The sequence below is a fragment of the Marmota flaviventris genome, chromosome 17 (assembly GCF_047511675.1).
Source record: "Marmota flaviventris isolate mMarFla1 chromosome 17, mMarFla1.hap1, whole genome shotgun sequence".
NCBI lineage: Eukaryota > Metazoa > Chordata > Mammalia > Rodentia > Sciuridae > Marmota > Marmota flaviventris.
Genome location: NC_092514.1, coordinates 25562459 through 25577641, shown reverse-complemented (window position 1 = coordinate 25577641; position 15183 = coordinate 25562459). Strand labels below are relative to the sequence as shown.

General features: G+C 52.2%; 3 protein-coding genes across 7 annotated transcripts; all 3 read right to left on the bottom strand.

Annotated features, from left to right (window-relative positions):
* Positions 1-191: 191 nt before the first annotated feature.
* Positions 192-4672, bottom strand: Phf23 (PHD finger protein 23). Of its 3 annotated transcripts, none has more exons than XM_027946869.2 (5): positions 4639-4672; positions 2737-2768; positions 2496-2588; positions 1115-1952; positions 192-999 (listed from the first exon to the last, which is right to left on the bottom strand). In XM_027946869.2, exons 1-5 carry the CDS (start codon positions 4655-4657, stop codon positions 785-787), a joined length of 1197 nt encoding a protein of 398 aa, XP_027802670.1. In that variant the 5' UTR covers positions 4658-4672; the 3' UTR covers positions 192-784. The 3 variants fall into 3 exon arrangements, with proteins under 3 accessions (XP_027802670.1, XP_027802668.1, XP_027802669.1); XM_027946867.3 differs by lacking the exon at positions 4639-4672 and adding an exon at positions 4304-4542; XM_027946868.2 differs by lacking the exon at positions 4639-4672 and adding an exon at positions 3297-3374.
* A 749-nt stretch (positions 4673-5421) lies between these two features.
* Gabarap (GABA type A receptor-associated protein) lies at positions 5422-7421 on the bottom strand. The gene is made up of 4 exons (XM_027946935.2): positions 7244-7421; positions 6596-6674; positions 6337-6455; positions 5422-5930 (listed from the first exon to the last, which is right to left on the bottom strand). Exons 1-4 carry the CDS (start codon positions 7331-7333, stop codon positions 5865-5867), a joined length of 354 nt encoding a protein of 117 aa, XP_027802736.1. The 5' UTR covers positions 7334-7421; the 3' UTR covers positions 5422-5864.
* Positions 7422-8488: 1067 nt separating this feature from the next.
* On the bottom strand, positions 8489-15057 carry Ctdnep1 (CTD nuclear envelope phosphatase 1). Of its 3 annotated transcripts, XM_027946934.3 has the most exons (9): positions 14251-15057; positions 11462-11528; positions 11247-11365; positions 10978-11049; positions 10297-10413; positions 10065-10176; positions 9455-9539; positions 9084-9140; positions 8489-8852 (listed from the first exon to the last, which is right to left on the bottom strand). In XM_027946934.3, coding segments are annotated over exons 1-9 (732 nt in total). In that variant the 5' UTR covers positions 14353-15057; the 3' UTR covers positions 8489-8851. The 3 variants fall into 3 exon arrangements, with proteins under 3 accessions (XP_027802735.1, XP_027802734.1, XP_071459507.1); XM_027946933.2 differs by having other exon boundaries at positions 8489-9140; XM_071603406.1 differs by lacking the exon at positions 14251-15057 and adding an exon at positions 12110-12256 and having other exon boundaries at positions 8489-9140.
* Between the last annotated feature and the right edge of the window lie 126 nt (positions 15058-15183).

Below are 15183 nucleotides of genomic sequence, written 5' to 3'. Positions count from 1 at the left end.
TGTTTGGGGCTGGGTATAACCTGAAGTGGGGAGGGGCAAGCCAACTGGGGTTTCAGGCTTGGTTACTCCAGGAGTATCTGGAATAGGTAAAGCCCAGAGGCGGCCCACTTTCAGATTGGAGCCCCAGGCCCAGCCAGTCTTCTGCCAGCTTTTCCCAAGTCTCCCTCCCAAACAGGACACTGAGTGAGGGCTATAAACACAAGAGCCCACTCTGCTTTATTTACAACACGCAGGCTGTCTGTACAAACAGCTGGCCAATATTATTAAAAACAAAAGAGGTGAGAAACATCACCTTTCTGCTTTCCTTCCTCACTCAGCCAGGCTCTGGTACTCCACCTTTGAGCTGCCATGCTCAAAGGGGGAAGTCCAAAATTAAAAATATAACCGGTGTGGAAGAAAATAAATGGGGAGTGAAGTAGAAGAAAAGATGATGGAGGGGAGTGCTATATTTACACTAGTTTTATAGACAACTGACCCATTTCATCCCAATTTGAACCCTGACCCAAAAAGTGAGGGGTGAGAGGTCCAAGGGAGAGACATTTTGTGTCTATAGGCCCGGATAGCTTCCTTCCCCCAACTACAATATGTCCAATTTCAAGTCCATAGAATGGGGAGGAAGGATAGGGTAGGATCGAAAGCCACTCATTTCCATTCCAAACAAGTCTCCTTTGGGGATTCCTGCCCTGAAATAAGGTCAGTATCCAAGCTCCAGGGGAACAGACTGAGGACTCTGAGGCTCAGTTCCCAAGTTATGTCGTCATTTTCAAGTTCCAGCCTAGAAACGTCAGGGCTCTCCAGATTTGGGAAGCCCCCCTAATCGCCGGGCCTCGGGCCGCAGTTCCTTGCATTTCTGACAATAAAAGAAGTCAGGGACATTGGTCTTCTTAATCTTAGCACAGGAGAGGTGAATCCATGTCCCACACAGGCTGCACTCAATCATGGGCCGCCCTGCAAAGGGCTTTCGGCAGTAACACGTGATCAGATCCCACGAGTCATCACCTGGGGAAAAGAAGGTTCATTTGATGTTTTGCCTGAGCTCTTGGATCTATCACCAACGCCCTCCACCCTAATCCCACCATCCCCATTGTTCAGAGAGCAGCCCCAAACCCCTCACCTGATTCTACCATGATGTCCTCATCCATGACCCGCATTTCACCTTCACTGGAGCTGGCATCTCCATCTTGGCTTGTTTCAGTGCTGCCCACCTCCTTGCCTTCACTGTCAGTGGGAGGGGCTCCTTCAGGGTGCACTGAGGCAGGAGGCCTAGGGGCCTCAGGGGGTGTTGGGAGTACAGGGGTTGGGGTTTCACCCCCTACCACTGCTGTCATCTCTTCCTCTTCCTCCTCCTCTTCCTCCTCCTCCTCCTCCTCTTCAGAGTCTGTATCACTGGGGGGTGCCCTGGGAGGGCCAGGAGGTGGGAGTCTATCCCCCCGCTCAGCCTTTTTCAACTTCCGCTTCTTGCTCTTCTTAATTCGAGACCTCTTTTCCCCATCCCCAGGACTTGGCCGAGGCCGCCGAAGCACCCCAAAGCCAGCCCCACCTCCTGGCCCCAATTTTCGGTTCTTTCGGTCCTTCTTTCGAGGCTGCGAGAGATCTCCCTGGGAAAGGGGCACTGGGGTGAGAGCAGCAGGGGACCGGGAGGTATGTGTCAGGGAGGTGGGGGACAGTGGAGATGCCACTTTGGGCCCATCCAAATCAAAGAGAGAGTCCTTGAGCTTCATTTTCTCAAGCAGGGTGGCACTGTCAGGAGCCTGCAGACGTGAGAAGGTGGACCTTGGGGGTCCAGGCTGAGTGGGACCTGCTTGAGCCGCCCTTCTCTTAGATGACTTTGCTTTCTTAACAAAGGTCTGGATGGTTCGAAGATCAGAGGGGGCTGAGTCCCAGCCATCACTGTCTGCAGCACTCTCACCACGCAATGGAGAGCTGGAGCCAGAGGCTGGCCAATCACTTTCCTTAAAAACAAGGGAGAGCAGGGTCAGCAGGTACCTAGTATCTCATCAGCTGCTTCACAAACCTAGCCTGACAACCAGAGACACCAACCACCAAGTCTCACTGTACTGAAAATTTATTCTTATCCCAATTCCTATCAGCATCTCCTACTGATCACTTTCATGTTACCTCTACCCTCAAGTTCTCAGCATCTCCCCATACCTGCCCAGGGTCTATGGAACACTGTACCCCCACAGACCAAAGCAACATTTCTTGAACTGTTTCTGTACAGCCTCATTTGTTACCATTTTCAGCTCCCTAAAAGCATCCAGAAACACTTCCATTCCAGTAACACAATACCATTCCAAAATCTTGACCAATGCCTCCAGATCCCCTCTATCACTGCTGCTCAAGCTAGTTTTCTCTATTATCCCCCCTCCCACACACCAGCTTTCCTATCACAGCCCTGAACTTCAAATTTACCCAGGTTTATATATCATTTCAGGTAGGTTCCTCCTATAAAATAACACAATCCCACCTCAAGGTAGCTGTTCTCCTGTCCCTACCTCTTTGCTGGGGGGAATGTAACCAGCATAGGCCAAAACAAAACTGCAGAATTTGTTGAAATCCTCAATTGTTCTCCGACGTTTCTCTGGTGGCTGAAAGGAAGGAAACAAGGATCATATGGAAGCCAGACTGGAGGAGCATTCCCAAAGGCACAATCCCTAAAGTGAGAAATCTAGAAAAAGAGGAAGGGTACTGTTGGTAGGCGGTGATACCAGCCTGTAAAGATAAGGGACATCTCACCTGAGTCTCTGGTTTAAGTGTCGGAGGTGGATCTGTGGAAGTAATAAAAGCTGAGTCAAGGCACTAGGAAACAGTCTGTGTAAAACAGTCTCCACCTCTAACGCATGGGGGTCCCAAGTGAACCCCCTCCTCTCCTCTAGGTCCCTAGCCAGACCAGCAGGCCCCCAGCTGTGTTGGACCCGCCCCTGCTCCCCCTTCCGCCCCAAGAGGGGCGGAGTCTGGGCGCGGCGCCCTCTCGGCCTCGCTATAGCGCTCCCCTCCCCCCAACCGGAGGCCCGGCGCCCCGCCCCCCCCACTCACGGCTTCTTCAGTCTACTCGGATCTCAGCGCCCCACCCCGCCACACCGCTCCCGGGGCCAAGCCCCGGCCACCGCCCGCCCCCGTCCTTCACAAGCGCTCAGAGCCCGGAGTTCCTACATCGCCGCGCTCCACCGCCCCGGGCCCTCCAAGACCGCACACACTGCCCGCCGGCACCCAGGGTCCAGGATGACCACGCTGAACCGCTCTCCGCCCTCCGGCCCCTTCTCGAGCACGAGGCCGGGCGCGCCCCTCACCCTCACCCCAAACATACGCGGGCACACACATCCAACGCTACTTCGTGTCTGGGACAGACCGGAGAGCTCTAACCCGGACGCGGCCCCACCTGCCCCCCCACACGCACAAGGCTCCCCACAATTTTCGCCGTCCCTCCGCCCCCATCCGGGGCTTTGGCCCCTCCCCGTCTCGAGCTCCTCGGGCTCCCCGCCGGGCCCCCGGGCCCTGTTCCGAGCTTCGCCGGCCGCCGCCCCCCCCTCCGCCCCCGTACTCACCAAGTCACTAGGCTACAGATCCCTAAACTCCAGCCCCCCAAACCAGCTACTCTTTCCACGGAAGCTCCCCTCACCCTTCGCAACTCCCAGGCTCTAACCCTCGCCGACCAACCTCCCCCCGCGAGGCGCCGGTCTTAACCCCCAACCCTGCCCCACCGCCTCCTACAACTACCCAGTTCGCCTCGCTCTCCGGCTCTCTCGCCCCACAACTAGCCCCCGGCACAAGTCTCTCTACCACAGACAATACCCAGACCCCACTTCTCCCCACAACTACCTGCCCACTCCTCTAACAATCACAGGGCTATCTCTGGCGGCAACTACGAGGAGCTCCGGCACCACCGCCACAAACTCCCCCACCTCGACCAATTACCGAGCCCCTCACTCTGTCCTCTTATACATCCTCCCTCCTCAACAACTCTCCGGGCCCCTGATTTCCCCAACCTCCCTGGCTCCACGGCCCCAACCAGCACAAGGTCCTTTCGGCCCCTAACCCCCGAAGCTCAGGGTTTCCAGCTCCTATCCCCTGCCGCTCCCCCACCGCGAAAAAGAAACCACACACGGGGTCTCATCTCCAAGTACCCCAACCCAGTCTCCCACTCCTTTCTCCAGGGTCTATAACTCGTCGCTTTCCCAGCTCCAGGGCCAGGCCCCCGACCCCTTCCCCGCACTCCCCCGCTGAGCTCTGGGGCTCGACCTCCAAGTTTGCCAATTGATTCCTTGCCCGCCCGCCGCCAGCTCCGTGCCGGTCGAGAGCTCACCTTCGGGACTGGGCTCCGCCATGGCTTCCAGCATCGCCCCCTCCCCTCCTCCCGGTCCGGCGCCCCCCTCCCCTCAGCCGGGGATCCCGGTGCCGCCTCTGGTGCTCGGTACTCCTACTGCCTCGCTCCACAGAAGTGAACGCTTCGGCTCCGTTGAGACTCCAGTCCGCTAGTTGCTGCCGCCACCTCCCTTTACCACTGCCTCCCGCACTCCCGGACCGGGCCCCCTCCCCCAGCGCCGCCGGCCGCCTGCTCCCTCCTCCTCCTCTCTTCTCCCTCCTCCCTCCCTCCTTTCCCCCACGACCCCCCTCCGTCGGCGCCGACGCGCAATGCACCAAGGAGCTTGTAGTCCATCCGGGGACAGCGGAAAGGGGACCATATAAGCCTCTGGAACTTCAGGTCCCAGCAAGCCACGGGCTGGCGCAAGCGCAATAAGCCTCTCCCCGTCCCCGGGGAGTGGCGGGGAGCTCGGGTGTTAGTGCATAGACCGGAAGAACACGCAGAGGCCGCTGGGAAATGTAGGCTAGGAGGGACCGATAAATAAGGGGAAGAAGGGATTAGAACTCTCGGCCACCATACTGCCTCATTCTGCACCTTCTTTCTCCCCCGAAAGACCGCCCCACTTCCGGCAGGGCGGAGAAATGATTGTTGGGAAATGAAGTTCTCTTGGTAATAACGTTTTGTGTCCCCCCCCCCCTCCCAGTTTTCTCCCTCCCTCAGATTCTACTCCACGGAATCATACAGGCTGACACAAAATTTGTGACAGGCAACTGAGGACAACAGTACTTGCACCACCTCCCACACATGAATTATCTGGAATAACAAAATTGGATATGTTTATCTAAAGCAGATACTTTCAAACTTTCTTCACAGGAACCAACAATGAAAAAAAGAGTATTTAGAATCCAAGAAACCCGTACATGAAACTAGTGTTTCACCATTGACAACAAACGCATCCTTTTTATGCTGACAGGGAAATGCCCAATATCAACAGAATAAACCAAAAAATATCTGTTCCTCCAAATAATACCCATTCCCTCCTCTTACCCCACCACTGAAGCCCACAAGATCTTGGAAACACTGAAAAGAAAAGCCGGAGAGAGCAACACAAAGCAAAATTCAGTTCAGCTTGGTGGTTTCCTCTTTATTGATGTGCCTCCTACCTTCCCCCGACAATTTCAGGCCCTTCCATCTACCCCCCAAAAAGAAGGTAATGAAAGGAAGGGATTGTTGGGGTTCTGAGCCCCCTGGGCAGTTAGAAAGGAACAGAAACCAAAACAATCACTGGAGGTGACAGAGATTGACAATCAAGAAGTCTAAAGTGGAGTCAGGATGGAGGACAAAGAAAGGTGGGGAAAGGGGAGAAAGGAGAGGTACAAGAGGTCATGTCCACCATTACCCCTCCTGCTAAGAGGGGCTGGAGAAAGAGCCTCAAACATTAAGAAGTGCAGGTCCCAAAGAAGGGAGGTGGTGTGTATGAGCCTGAAGGAGGTGGAGGTCAAGAAAAGGGTGCCACCTCTCTCTTTGTGGAATGGGACCCCCCACCTCAGGGGCAGCAGCTTCACAGACCGTAGACACTTTCATCACTGTAGGCAATGTATAGAAAGAAGTCTTCTTCGTGGTGTTCCTGGGAATGAAAAGAGAAACTGGTGTTCAGGGAACTGGTTTCAGTTACTTGAACCATTCACTAACCAGATACATTCTTCAAGAACCATTCTTCTTAAGGACCCCCAAAACCAGTGCCTTACTCTCCTTCATTGACAGTAGGCTCTGCAGTAGTCCTGAGGCAAAATATTTGTGTTTTCTGATATTTTGGAATGAGGAAGGGAACTAGGTAGTCACCATAAGAACAGTTCCTCTAGTTCACTGGTTGATTCCCTTCTCTCTACTCCCACTGTTCTGTCCAACTCTAACCCAAGACAGACAGGAGGTTTTAATGCTACTAATGTTAATTCAAAAAATTAGCACTTTCTTCCCCTCAAGCTCTCCCAGAACTCCCTTCCAAAGCCTCTATTACTTCCCAGGAACCATACCTGGTATAGCTGACCCATAGTGGCACTAGTGGGTGGAATGACATTGTTGACAAAGAAAAACAAGGCATCCTCAGCTCGGAGATGTATTCGCTTCCGGATCAAGAAGTAGAACTGACCAACTGCCAAAGATATAAGGTGCAAGAAAGTCACAGAGGTCATAAATGCCTTTCAAAGAGCAGCTGCTAGATGGAGCCTCCTCCCACAGAGATGGCACTCCCACCAAAAGGAAGCAAACCTAGGTCTTGGGTCAGGTTCCCACCTGTGAGATCAGAAGGCACCAAGTATTTCTTTTTGTCCAGATCTCCTATCCGAGCTTTAGGAGCCTTTTCTACTATCACCTGATAAAGGAAAGATGAAAATTAAGAGACATAAAGACTACAGACCACAGCTCCACTGATCAAGAACTCAAGCTACAATATATTCCCAGTACTCACACCTGCCCCAGACTCATTTTTCTTTGTCTCTGTACATGCGATGCAGCACTGAGTCCAGAGATCCTGACCTCTCTGGCTCACCTAAATACCCAGGATCGATCCCCAAAAAGCACGTCATAACAAACAAGTACCTTAATCAAAGGAGAGGGTGACTTGTCTGGGCTAACTCGAGCTTCAATCTCGAAAACTCGGCTAGCTGGGAGGATGACCATAAAAAGCCCAGACTGTCAAATCCCCACGGCCTCACTCACACAGATGCCAAAATTTCTCTCTCCGGTCGACATCCCCTCAACCCCCAGCTCTTCAGCTATTCCACTCCTTTCAACCCTCGTCTCAGAGACAGCAGTTTTGGGCTCAATTCTTGCCCCACCACAGACGGGCAGCCCAATTCTGGCGCTGCTGGTCTCAAACCCAAGCCCAGGCTTGGCGTCAGCGTCAGCACCCTGAGCCCTCGACCTGGCTACTGTCCTCACCGGGACCCGGTCTGGGTATTTCTTTCGGATCTTCTCGCCCTCAGAGCGGCGCTTCTCGAACGGATGCTCCTCTTTGTATACGAACTTCATCCTCCCGGGAACCGGGCTGGACCGAGCTGGGCTGAGGGAACCCGGGGGGAGGGGGGCCGGGATGGGGGGGCGGCGGCGACAGCGGAGACGCGCGGGCGGACTCAGCGGAGTGATCCACGAACTTGCGCCACTTCCCTATTCACCAACCCCGCCCCCGACCTCCCGGGGTTGCCCCGCCTGCTAAGATACGCCAGTGGCACAGCGCACTAACGCCGCTAGCGTAGCACCACCCACAGTCCGTCCACCTCACGTCAACTGCGTAATCTCTTTGGAATCAATTTGTGGGCTACGCAGGCAACGTAGCAAAGGTTGTTGGGTTTTACTACGGTGAAAAATACTGAAAACCCTTTCTCCACCTCCCCCAGCCACTAAGTTTGGAATGAAAAGGGATAAGAGATGATAATCATAGTATGAGACTTGGTTCTCCAGAAGTTATTTTCGGAAATAACGTAGGAGAAGACCAGAGACAATTACAAGGCTAGCTATTCAGGAAACGTGTTGCTACGTTGAAGGCGGCCGTTGACACCAAAACAAAGTAGTACCTAAGTGGCGGAAATGATCTCCAGAAACAAGAGGAAAGGAAAGAAATAGATGTTCGGACAGATGTATATAAGGATTAAGGACCAGGAATGAGCGGACCGATAAGGATTCGAAATGAACTCCAAAAGGCAGGAACCACGCCAGGGCGGAAGAACACTCCAGAATTTGTTTTCTACGAAAGTCATGTGATCTCAGAGAAGGGCGGAGCGTCACGTGGCGGGTGCAAAGAAGTAGAGCCGGCTACGGGGAGGAAGTGCCAGGGAGGCGGGGCCACGGCAAGAGCGGGCAAGGGCCCTCCCCGAACCTGGGTGCCATCCACCTGGGGGCAGCGCGGGCTCAAGCCAGGCCACGTCAGTCCCCTGAAGCCAGGTTTTTCTCCAGCTATATGCCCTTTGGAGTCTCCAGGATTCAGCTCCTTTCTCATTCCATACACTACTGCTCTGAAGCTGCCCCACTCTCATTCTGTCACTTGGGTCCTTCCAGCCAAAGTCGCTGAAACCTACTATTCACTACTCCATCTCCATATTCATCACCAACTTGCTCTGGGACAGGGTGGATGTGAACACATACCCCTCCCTTCATTTCCCAAAACCCCAGAGAAGGACCTAGGGCAGCTTTGGTTTCAAAGTTATAATGCATGGTTTAAAAGAGAGGAAAGGGGAAAAAAAGAGAGAAAGCTAGTTACAGGTTGGAGGGAATCTAGGGAGAAAAATAGAGGGAAAGAAAGGGAAGGACAAGTTTAGGGAGGATCCAGTGGCCCAAAATCCCAGTCTCCCACCCACAGCCCAGCCCTTGGAGCAGGAGTGAAGAATTAGATCCGTTTTTTTACAAGAGTTTTAAAAAAAAAATCAAATCACAACAAAGCTGACTTGGCTTCTCTTTGAGCCTCCTGGATCACGGTATGTCTGTCTCTCACTCCAGCCAGTCCTGCCTCTCCACCAGACAGTTTCGGCTCTCCCAGGCCTCCACCTGTCCCAGTCTGGGGTTTCCATGGAGTGTGAACACGAAGTTAGAGTGAGGCTGCTTCACAGTCTGGCCCATGTGTCCATCCAGACTCCAAATGGAGTGTAGGGCTCCCAGGGCAGAGGGGTGGGAGGGGCAGACCCTGCCCAGGCAGTCCTCACATTGGACAGGGCATCTGACGGCATCCCAAGGGCTTGCCCTCCCTTCCCCCCCACCCCAACTCAGGTGGAGGGGCAGCAGCTGTCACCAGAGCCTATGTTGGTGAAGATTTCGGCTCAACACGGATCGAACATCAGCGGTGAACCTGGGATGACAATAACTTGCATTGGTGGAGTACCTTATAGTTGACATCCTCACAACACTAGTGTAAGGCACCTCACTGGATAGGGGGCAGAATTAAACACCACTTTCACATGATGAGACAGGTCATTTGAACAAAACCCTATGGCTAAGAATGACGAGCTTTGGAATTGAGAAGACCTTGTCCAAACATTTAAGCTCTTAAGGGAAGAGAGGTAAGTAAATAAAACTCGGCAAATGTTTTTATTCCCTTGGGATCCCCCACCTCTATCTATCTTTCCTCAGAAATCCAGATTATCTAGAACTCACTTCCCTTACCTGAGGGCATCCAGCATTGGAAGCAGATTGAGAAGGGCCGTGTCACTGGGGTCACTGAACCAGGATTTGATGGGGATGGCGTTGTCTGGAGTGGGTGAAAATGTAGATGAGAAGAAAGGATTCAAGAGATACTGGAAGTTTTTCCTGAAAATCATTACTTAAAAAAAAAAAAAAAAACTATACCTCCACCACCCAAGTCAACAGTCTAAGTAAAAATCTTCCTGATTATACATTAATCACCCAAATTCATACTAGTGTGAAGTTTCTAGTTAAATTTTATTGTCATTGTGGCCCACCTGAAACAAATGATACAGGAAATCTGACTTGTGAAATTCACACATGGGGGCGGGTATCTCACTTGAAATAGAGAACTTGCACGTGGACCAGGAAATCCCAGACCTCAAAGCCCAGGTATCCAGCCTTCTAGTTCCCTCCATTCAAAATGCCTCATAAGTGGGCTGAGTATGTTGCTCGCCGGTTGACCAGCATGTACAAGACCCTGGGTTCCATCCCCAGCACTGCCAAAGCGGGGTGGGGAGGAAAAAAAAAAAAAAAAAACAACCCCAGAGTCATGTCCTGGCCCTGACAGACTCATCACCTTCCCCCATACCTGGGTGGCTCCTGTAAGCCCCTGGTGAATTATCCAGGATCACAATGCTGGAGAGGTCACTGTGGACCACAGAGAGGTCCTTGATGTAGCTGCCCAACTCCAAAGTGCAGTGCTGAAAGGCAGGGGATTATGGAGTACACCTCCCCAACTTCCCCATCAAGGCAACTGCCTCAAAGCCAGATCCCTCCCTAGTGGCCTGCATCACTTTTAAACCTGGACTCTAGCTCCTTACCTGTCTGTAGTATCTCCTCTTGAGAATGCTTCTGCTATTGTCCAGTTTATCTGCCACAGCAGAGCCATAAATCTCCATGCTTGCTGTAAACACCACCAGCTCGTACCACTGGCTCACCTGAAATAGATTGGAAGAAAAAGAGGTGTCACAGGAGGTGATGATTCATTAAGATGTACAGGGTGAGGGTGAGTGTGTGTGTGTGTGTGTGTGTGTGTGTGTCTCGCTCCCTCTCTTTATGTCTCATGCACCTGCATGCTCGCTCGCTCTCTCTCTCTCACACACACACACACACACCTCCCCCTACTCCACCCTGGGTTTTTTAAACTGGTGTACAGTTCTTTTTCAGTCTAATGCTTCAGGCCTCCTAGCAACATGAAATGTCTTTGAGGACAGGAAATTCTGAAATTCCCCAAACCTTCAAAATCAGTGTGTGAGGCTTTCCATAACTTAAGATTCAAAAATACAAACACAAATGAGTAGGATGCCCATGGAAGAATAGAATTATATCAGTATAACAAATGAACCCCAACTACTGAAAGTCATTCCTTTACCTTCATACACCCTTCCCTCTCCAAAATTGCCCTCACCCACTTCTCACCCCTTTCCCCAAATCCCCTAAAATCCCCAAGCCCTACAACTATTCCTTCATTACAGAATTCCCTTTAGCTTGTGTATACTCACCACTTCTAAGAAGAAGTCCACATGGGGCCGCTTATGTACAAAAAAACGGACAGGATGTTTGTCTATGACCACCTGTAGAAAGGAAGGACTGAGCAAATTCTGAACACCATGACACAGGCCTAGACAACATCTCTGTAATCCCCACTACCTCCTGCTTTCCAGGCTGACACAGGTGCCAGGGATTGGGGACCAGATACTCTGGGCAAGGGAGCCCAGGACTGGGCAGAGTAACGGACACAACCCTTTCATCACTATCCATCCCCACACACCTTGAGAATAAAGTCAGGAGGCGTTCCAGGCCGCACTGTGGGCCTCAAGACCCCATCATGGTGGGAGTGAATAAGTGTCTCATCCAGATCCAGCACCAGGATCTTCCTCTTTACCTGGGCTGAACCACAATGGGAAAGAAAAACAGCAACTGACCTCCAGCCCACAGGTGGAGTCCTACTTCATCTCAAGGGGTCTTTCCAGCCACCATACTCACCTAGCCGATTCCGAGACACAGGAGATAAAGGGAGGATATCATATCGAACAGTTTGGTATTGAATTACCTAAAGATAAAGGATTAGAATACTTAACAAGGACATCTTCCCCAGTAACAATAACAGGTATCAAAAACTGACTATTTATCACATGCTGGGCACTATGTGATTTAGGATTATTTCACTTAATCCTTAAAACTATTCTAATAATATTATTATCCCTCTTCCCCAAAACCTTTTTTTTTTTTTTGGGGGGGGGGGGGCGGTTACTGGGGATTTTACCAGGAGTACTTTACCACTGAGCTACATCCCATTCCTTTTTAGTTTTTATTTGAGACAGGATATCACTAAGTTGCTGAGGCTGGCTTCAAACTTGTAATCCTCCTGCCTCAGTCTCCCAAGTTGCTGGTTTACATGTTTTCATCACCATGCCCGGTGTTATTATCCCTATTTTAAGGATGAAGAAACTGAGGATTCCAAGGTTTCAACATCTTACCTCCCCAATTTAGAATGAAAACTGCATGAGTGCATGAATTTTGTCCCAATCATGGCTTCTTTCCCATTGCCTAGGACACTGCAGCAAGGGTGGGCAGTTAATATTAACAGAATCAATGAAGGGGTAGAGTCAGGATTGTTCTCTGAAGACTGACCCATGAGCCTGCCATCTTAACCATGATGTTTGGTATGCTGAACAAAGAAATCCCAACTTTCACTCCAAGGATTCATTGTGGAAACATCATCTTCCATTGGGAACTAAAAGCCTCAGACTCTTGGTGGACAAGGAGATCCTTGGTTTGCTAAGGGGAATAGAGAATGAGGGAATCCAAAGGTTGTCAGGTCAGCTAAGTTCCTCTGGCTGGTGGCCACAAGACCTATTTTAACCAGCCACCTGTCCATTTGTGTCTCTACAAGCCAAGTCACAAGTTTCAGAGAACCTCAACCCCCTGAACAACCTCCTTAGCCCAGTACCCATGTTAGGCAGAGAATATTGGAAAGCTCCACCTGCCAGAATGAAGTAAGGCCTTTGAGAGAGAAGTGAAGAAGGGACAAAAATGTCACCACCTCAGCCTTCCAGCTTTCCTTCTCCAAGCCTTCTCTAGAGGATATTTCCCAAGTCAGGATATTTCCCTCTGCTCTTTTCTTCTAAGGCACACTCTTTGATCTATGCCTAGGCCCCAAGCCAAACCAGAACCAGGCTCCCCCTGTTTGCAAACCAAAAAATCCTCTCTCCCCTTAATCCCAAGGCATCTGCCCTTCTTTTCTCCCTGGGCTGTGATGAGGGCTGAAACAGCTCGGGTATCCTGCCCTCCTATCTCGGGTTGCATATGCTGGGCATGTAGGGAATGCTCCAAGTGTTTGCCAGAAAGCGGGGTGGGGGAGGAAACTAGATTGGAAAGGAAGACAAAAGGCTGTTGGGTCAGTGTTACCCAAAAAGCAATTCTGGAAGTAACTAACTTTCCAATAAATGGACTGGAGTACTACTCCCCTAAAACTGGTGTATTAGGGGGGAGAAGAGGGAATTCTCAGGACAAGAGCAGACAGAGAATGGATGACAGTCAACACATAAAGAAAACCCCAGGAGCTAGCTTCACATTTGTCTCAGCCTTTCTGACCTCAATTTTTTCTTGGCTTCTAACTTTCTTAGGGGAATAGCCCTGCCTACAACCATCACCTCCCCAAACAGTGGGAGCCCTAAATCAGGAACTGGAAGAAATAAACTGTTGGAGAGGAAGAACCCAAGGCCAGGCCATTCCCCAAAATCAATAAGTCAATCACCACTCCCACCCAGGGCTTTCTGGGAATTCTCTTGACCCAGGCTACTATATTTTATTCCTTCAAATTGTATTGAAATATGCCAGAGAATACAGACTTCTACACCCCAGCTCACTCAGTTTTCCCCACACTCCTTCAGAGTATTTGCCCAACTGGTGATGACAACACAGGGGCACATTCACTAAGTGATGTTAGCCAAAGGAGCTTCTTCAACCTTGGAGAAAAGCTTTGGGGGAGGGAACCTAGAGATGTTTAGGTACATCCAAACAGTCTGACCCCACCCCCCTCCCAATTCTAAGGTCTTCTGGAGCAACAAGCACATCTTCAGATGCAAGCTCTACTAACCAGCCTGTCTCCTAACCCAGATGCCCAAACTTTAATGTGCTCCCTCCCACAACTAAGGAATGTCATCATAAAAGCATCTTTTTCTGTCCAGAGTCCCAATAAATCCATAATCCTACAATCCCGCTATGAAATAAGTTTCCAGGGCCTTTTTGGAGGAGTTTCCTTACAGAAACTGCAGAGGTTTCTCCTTCATATCAAGGGCTTTCCCCAAGTTCCCATCCTCGTTTGTTACTTATGCCCTCCTACCCCCCCACCCCCCCACCCTTGACACACATAAGCCTCTCTCTCCAAGACCAAACAAATCCAGAGGTTCCAACAGGAGGGTCTTTCACAAGCCCACATCCATAGATCTGGCTGCCAGCAAACAGGTGTTCCCTGCCTCTCGGTTTCTTTAGCAACAACTCCAGCTTTCTTAAAGAGCGCCCCACCCACCACTCTAGCCCCCAAGAGTTGCCAAATCGTGTGCTATCTAGTCCCATTAAAGCCCCCAGATCTCAGTTCTCTTATAAGGGTCTCCCTCACCACCCTATGTCCCGCTTAGGATGCCCTAATCGTCTCGTAGAAAAGCCCCGTCAGGACTCCCTTCTTGGGCCCAGAGGCCTGACACTTTCCGAAAACCCATGAGCACCAAGAACAGAGTTCCCCACCACCGCCAGTGCCCACCCAGGCTCACCGTGCGGATCTGCCTCCGCAAAAGGTAAATGAAGAAGCTCCAGAGCTTGGCGGCGAAGGCCACGAACGTGCGCAGCCCCAGCAGACACTGCGTCCGCATCATCCCGATGACCCCGGCACCGCCGGCCCCGGGGCCCCCGCGGCCCAGCTCAGCCAGCCCCCCGGGGGCAGCCCCCCGCCGCCGGGAGGGGGAACGGGGGCCCCGAGTGGCAGAAAAGGCTGCAGAGAAGGGCACGGAACGGGCGGCTCAGAAAGCCACCCCTGGCGAGGGGAAAGCCCAGCGGAACGGGGATCTGGGGGACAGGCGTGGGCAGCCCGCGGGGGCCCACATGGGCGGGGAGGGGCACCGACGGCTTCGCGAAGTTTGCAGGCCGAAACAGGTCGGGCAAGGACGGGGTCCTCTGAGACTAGGAGGGAAGGGGATGGAGAATTGGGGGAGGGGGTAGTGGGGGAGGGGGTTAGGGAAAAGGGAGGGAGGGAGACGGGAGGGGGAGGGGAGGGGAAGCGGAGGGTGGCCCGCTGCGCAGGCGCACTAGGGGGTTGCCCGCGGGAAAGGGGCGGGCGGGGGCAGAGGCGCGCGAAGGGCCGCGGCTAGAGAATGGGCAGGGTGAGCGAAAAGAGCAGGGTAGCAAGGGGAGGGGGAGACGAAAGGCGCGGAGCGCTGGACCGAAATGGCCTCCCCCTCCCCGAGGTCGGCGGTCTCTTAGCCGCTGGGGAGCGGGGCTGCAGCTTCTGCAGCTGGATTTCCCACTCTGACAGGCGCCATTTTACCGCCCAGAGGTCTCCCTCCTCCTCTCTTTCCCCCCTCCTCTTCCCGTCTGACACTACTTCCGGTGGTGACGTGTATTCGCTTCACCGGGACTAAAGTTCCCCCTACTCGGTCTTACGGGGGTAGGGATAAGGAAAGCCGAGCGCGCCCCCAACAACAATTCGA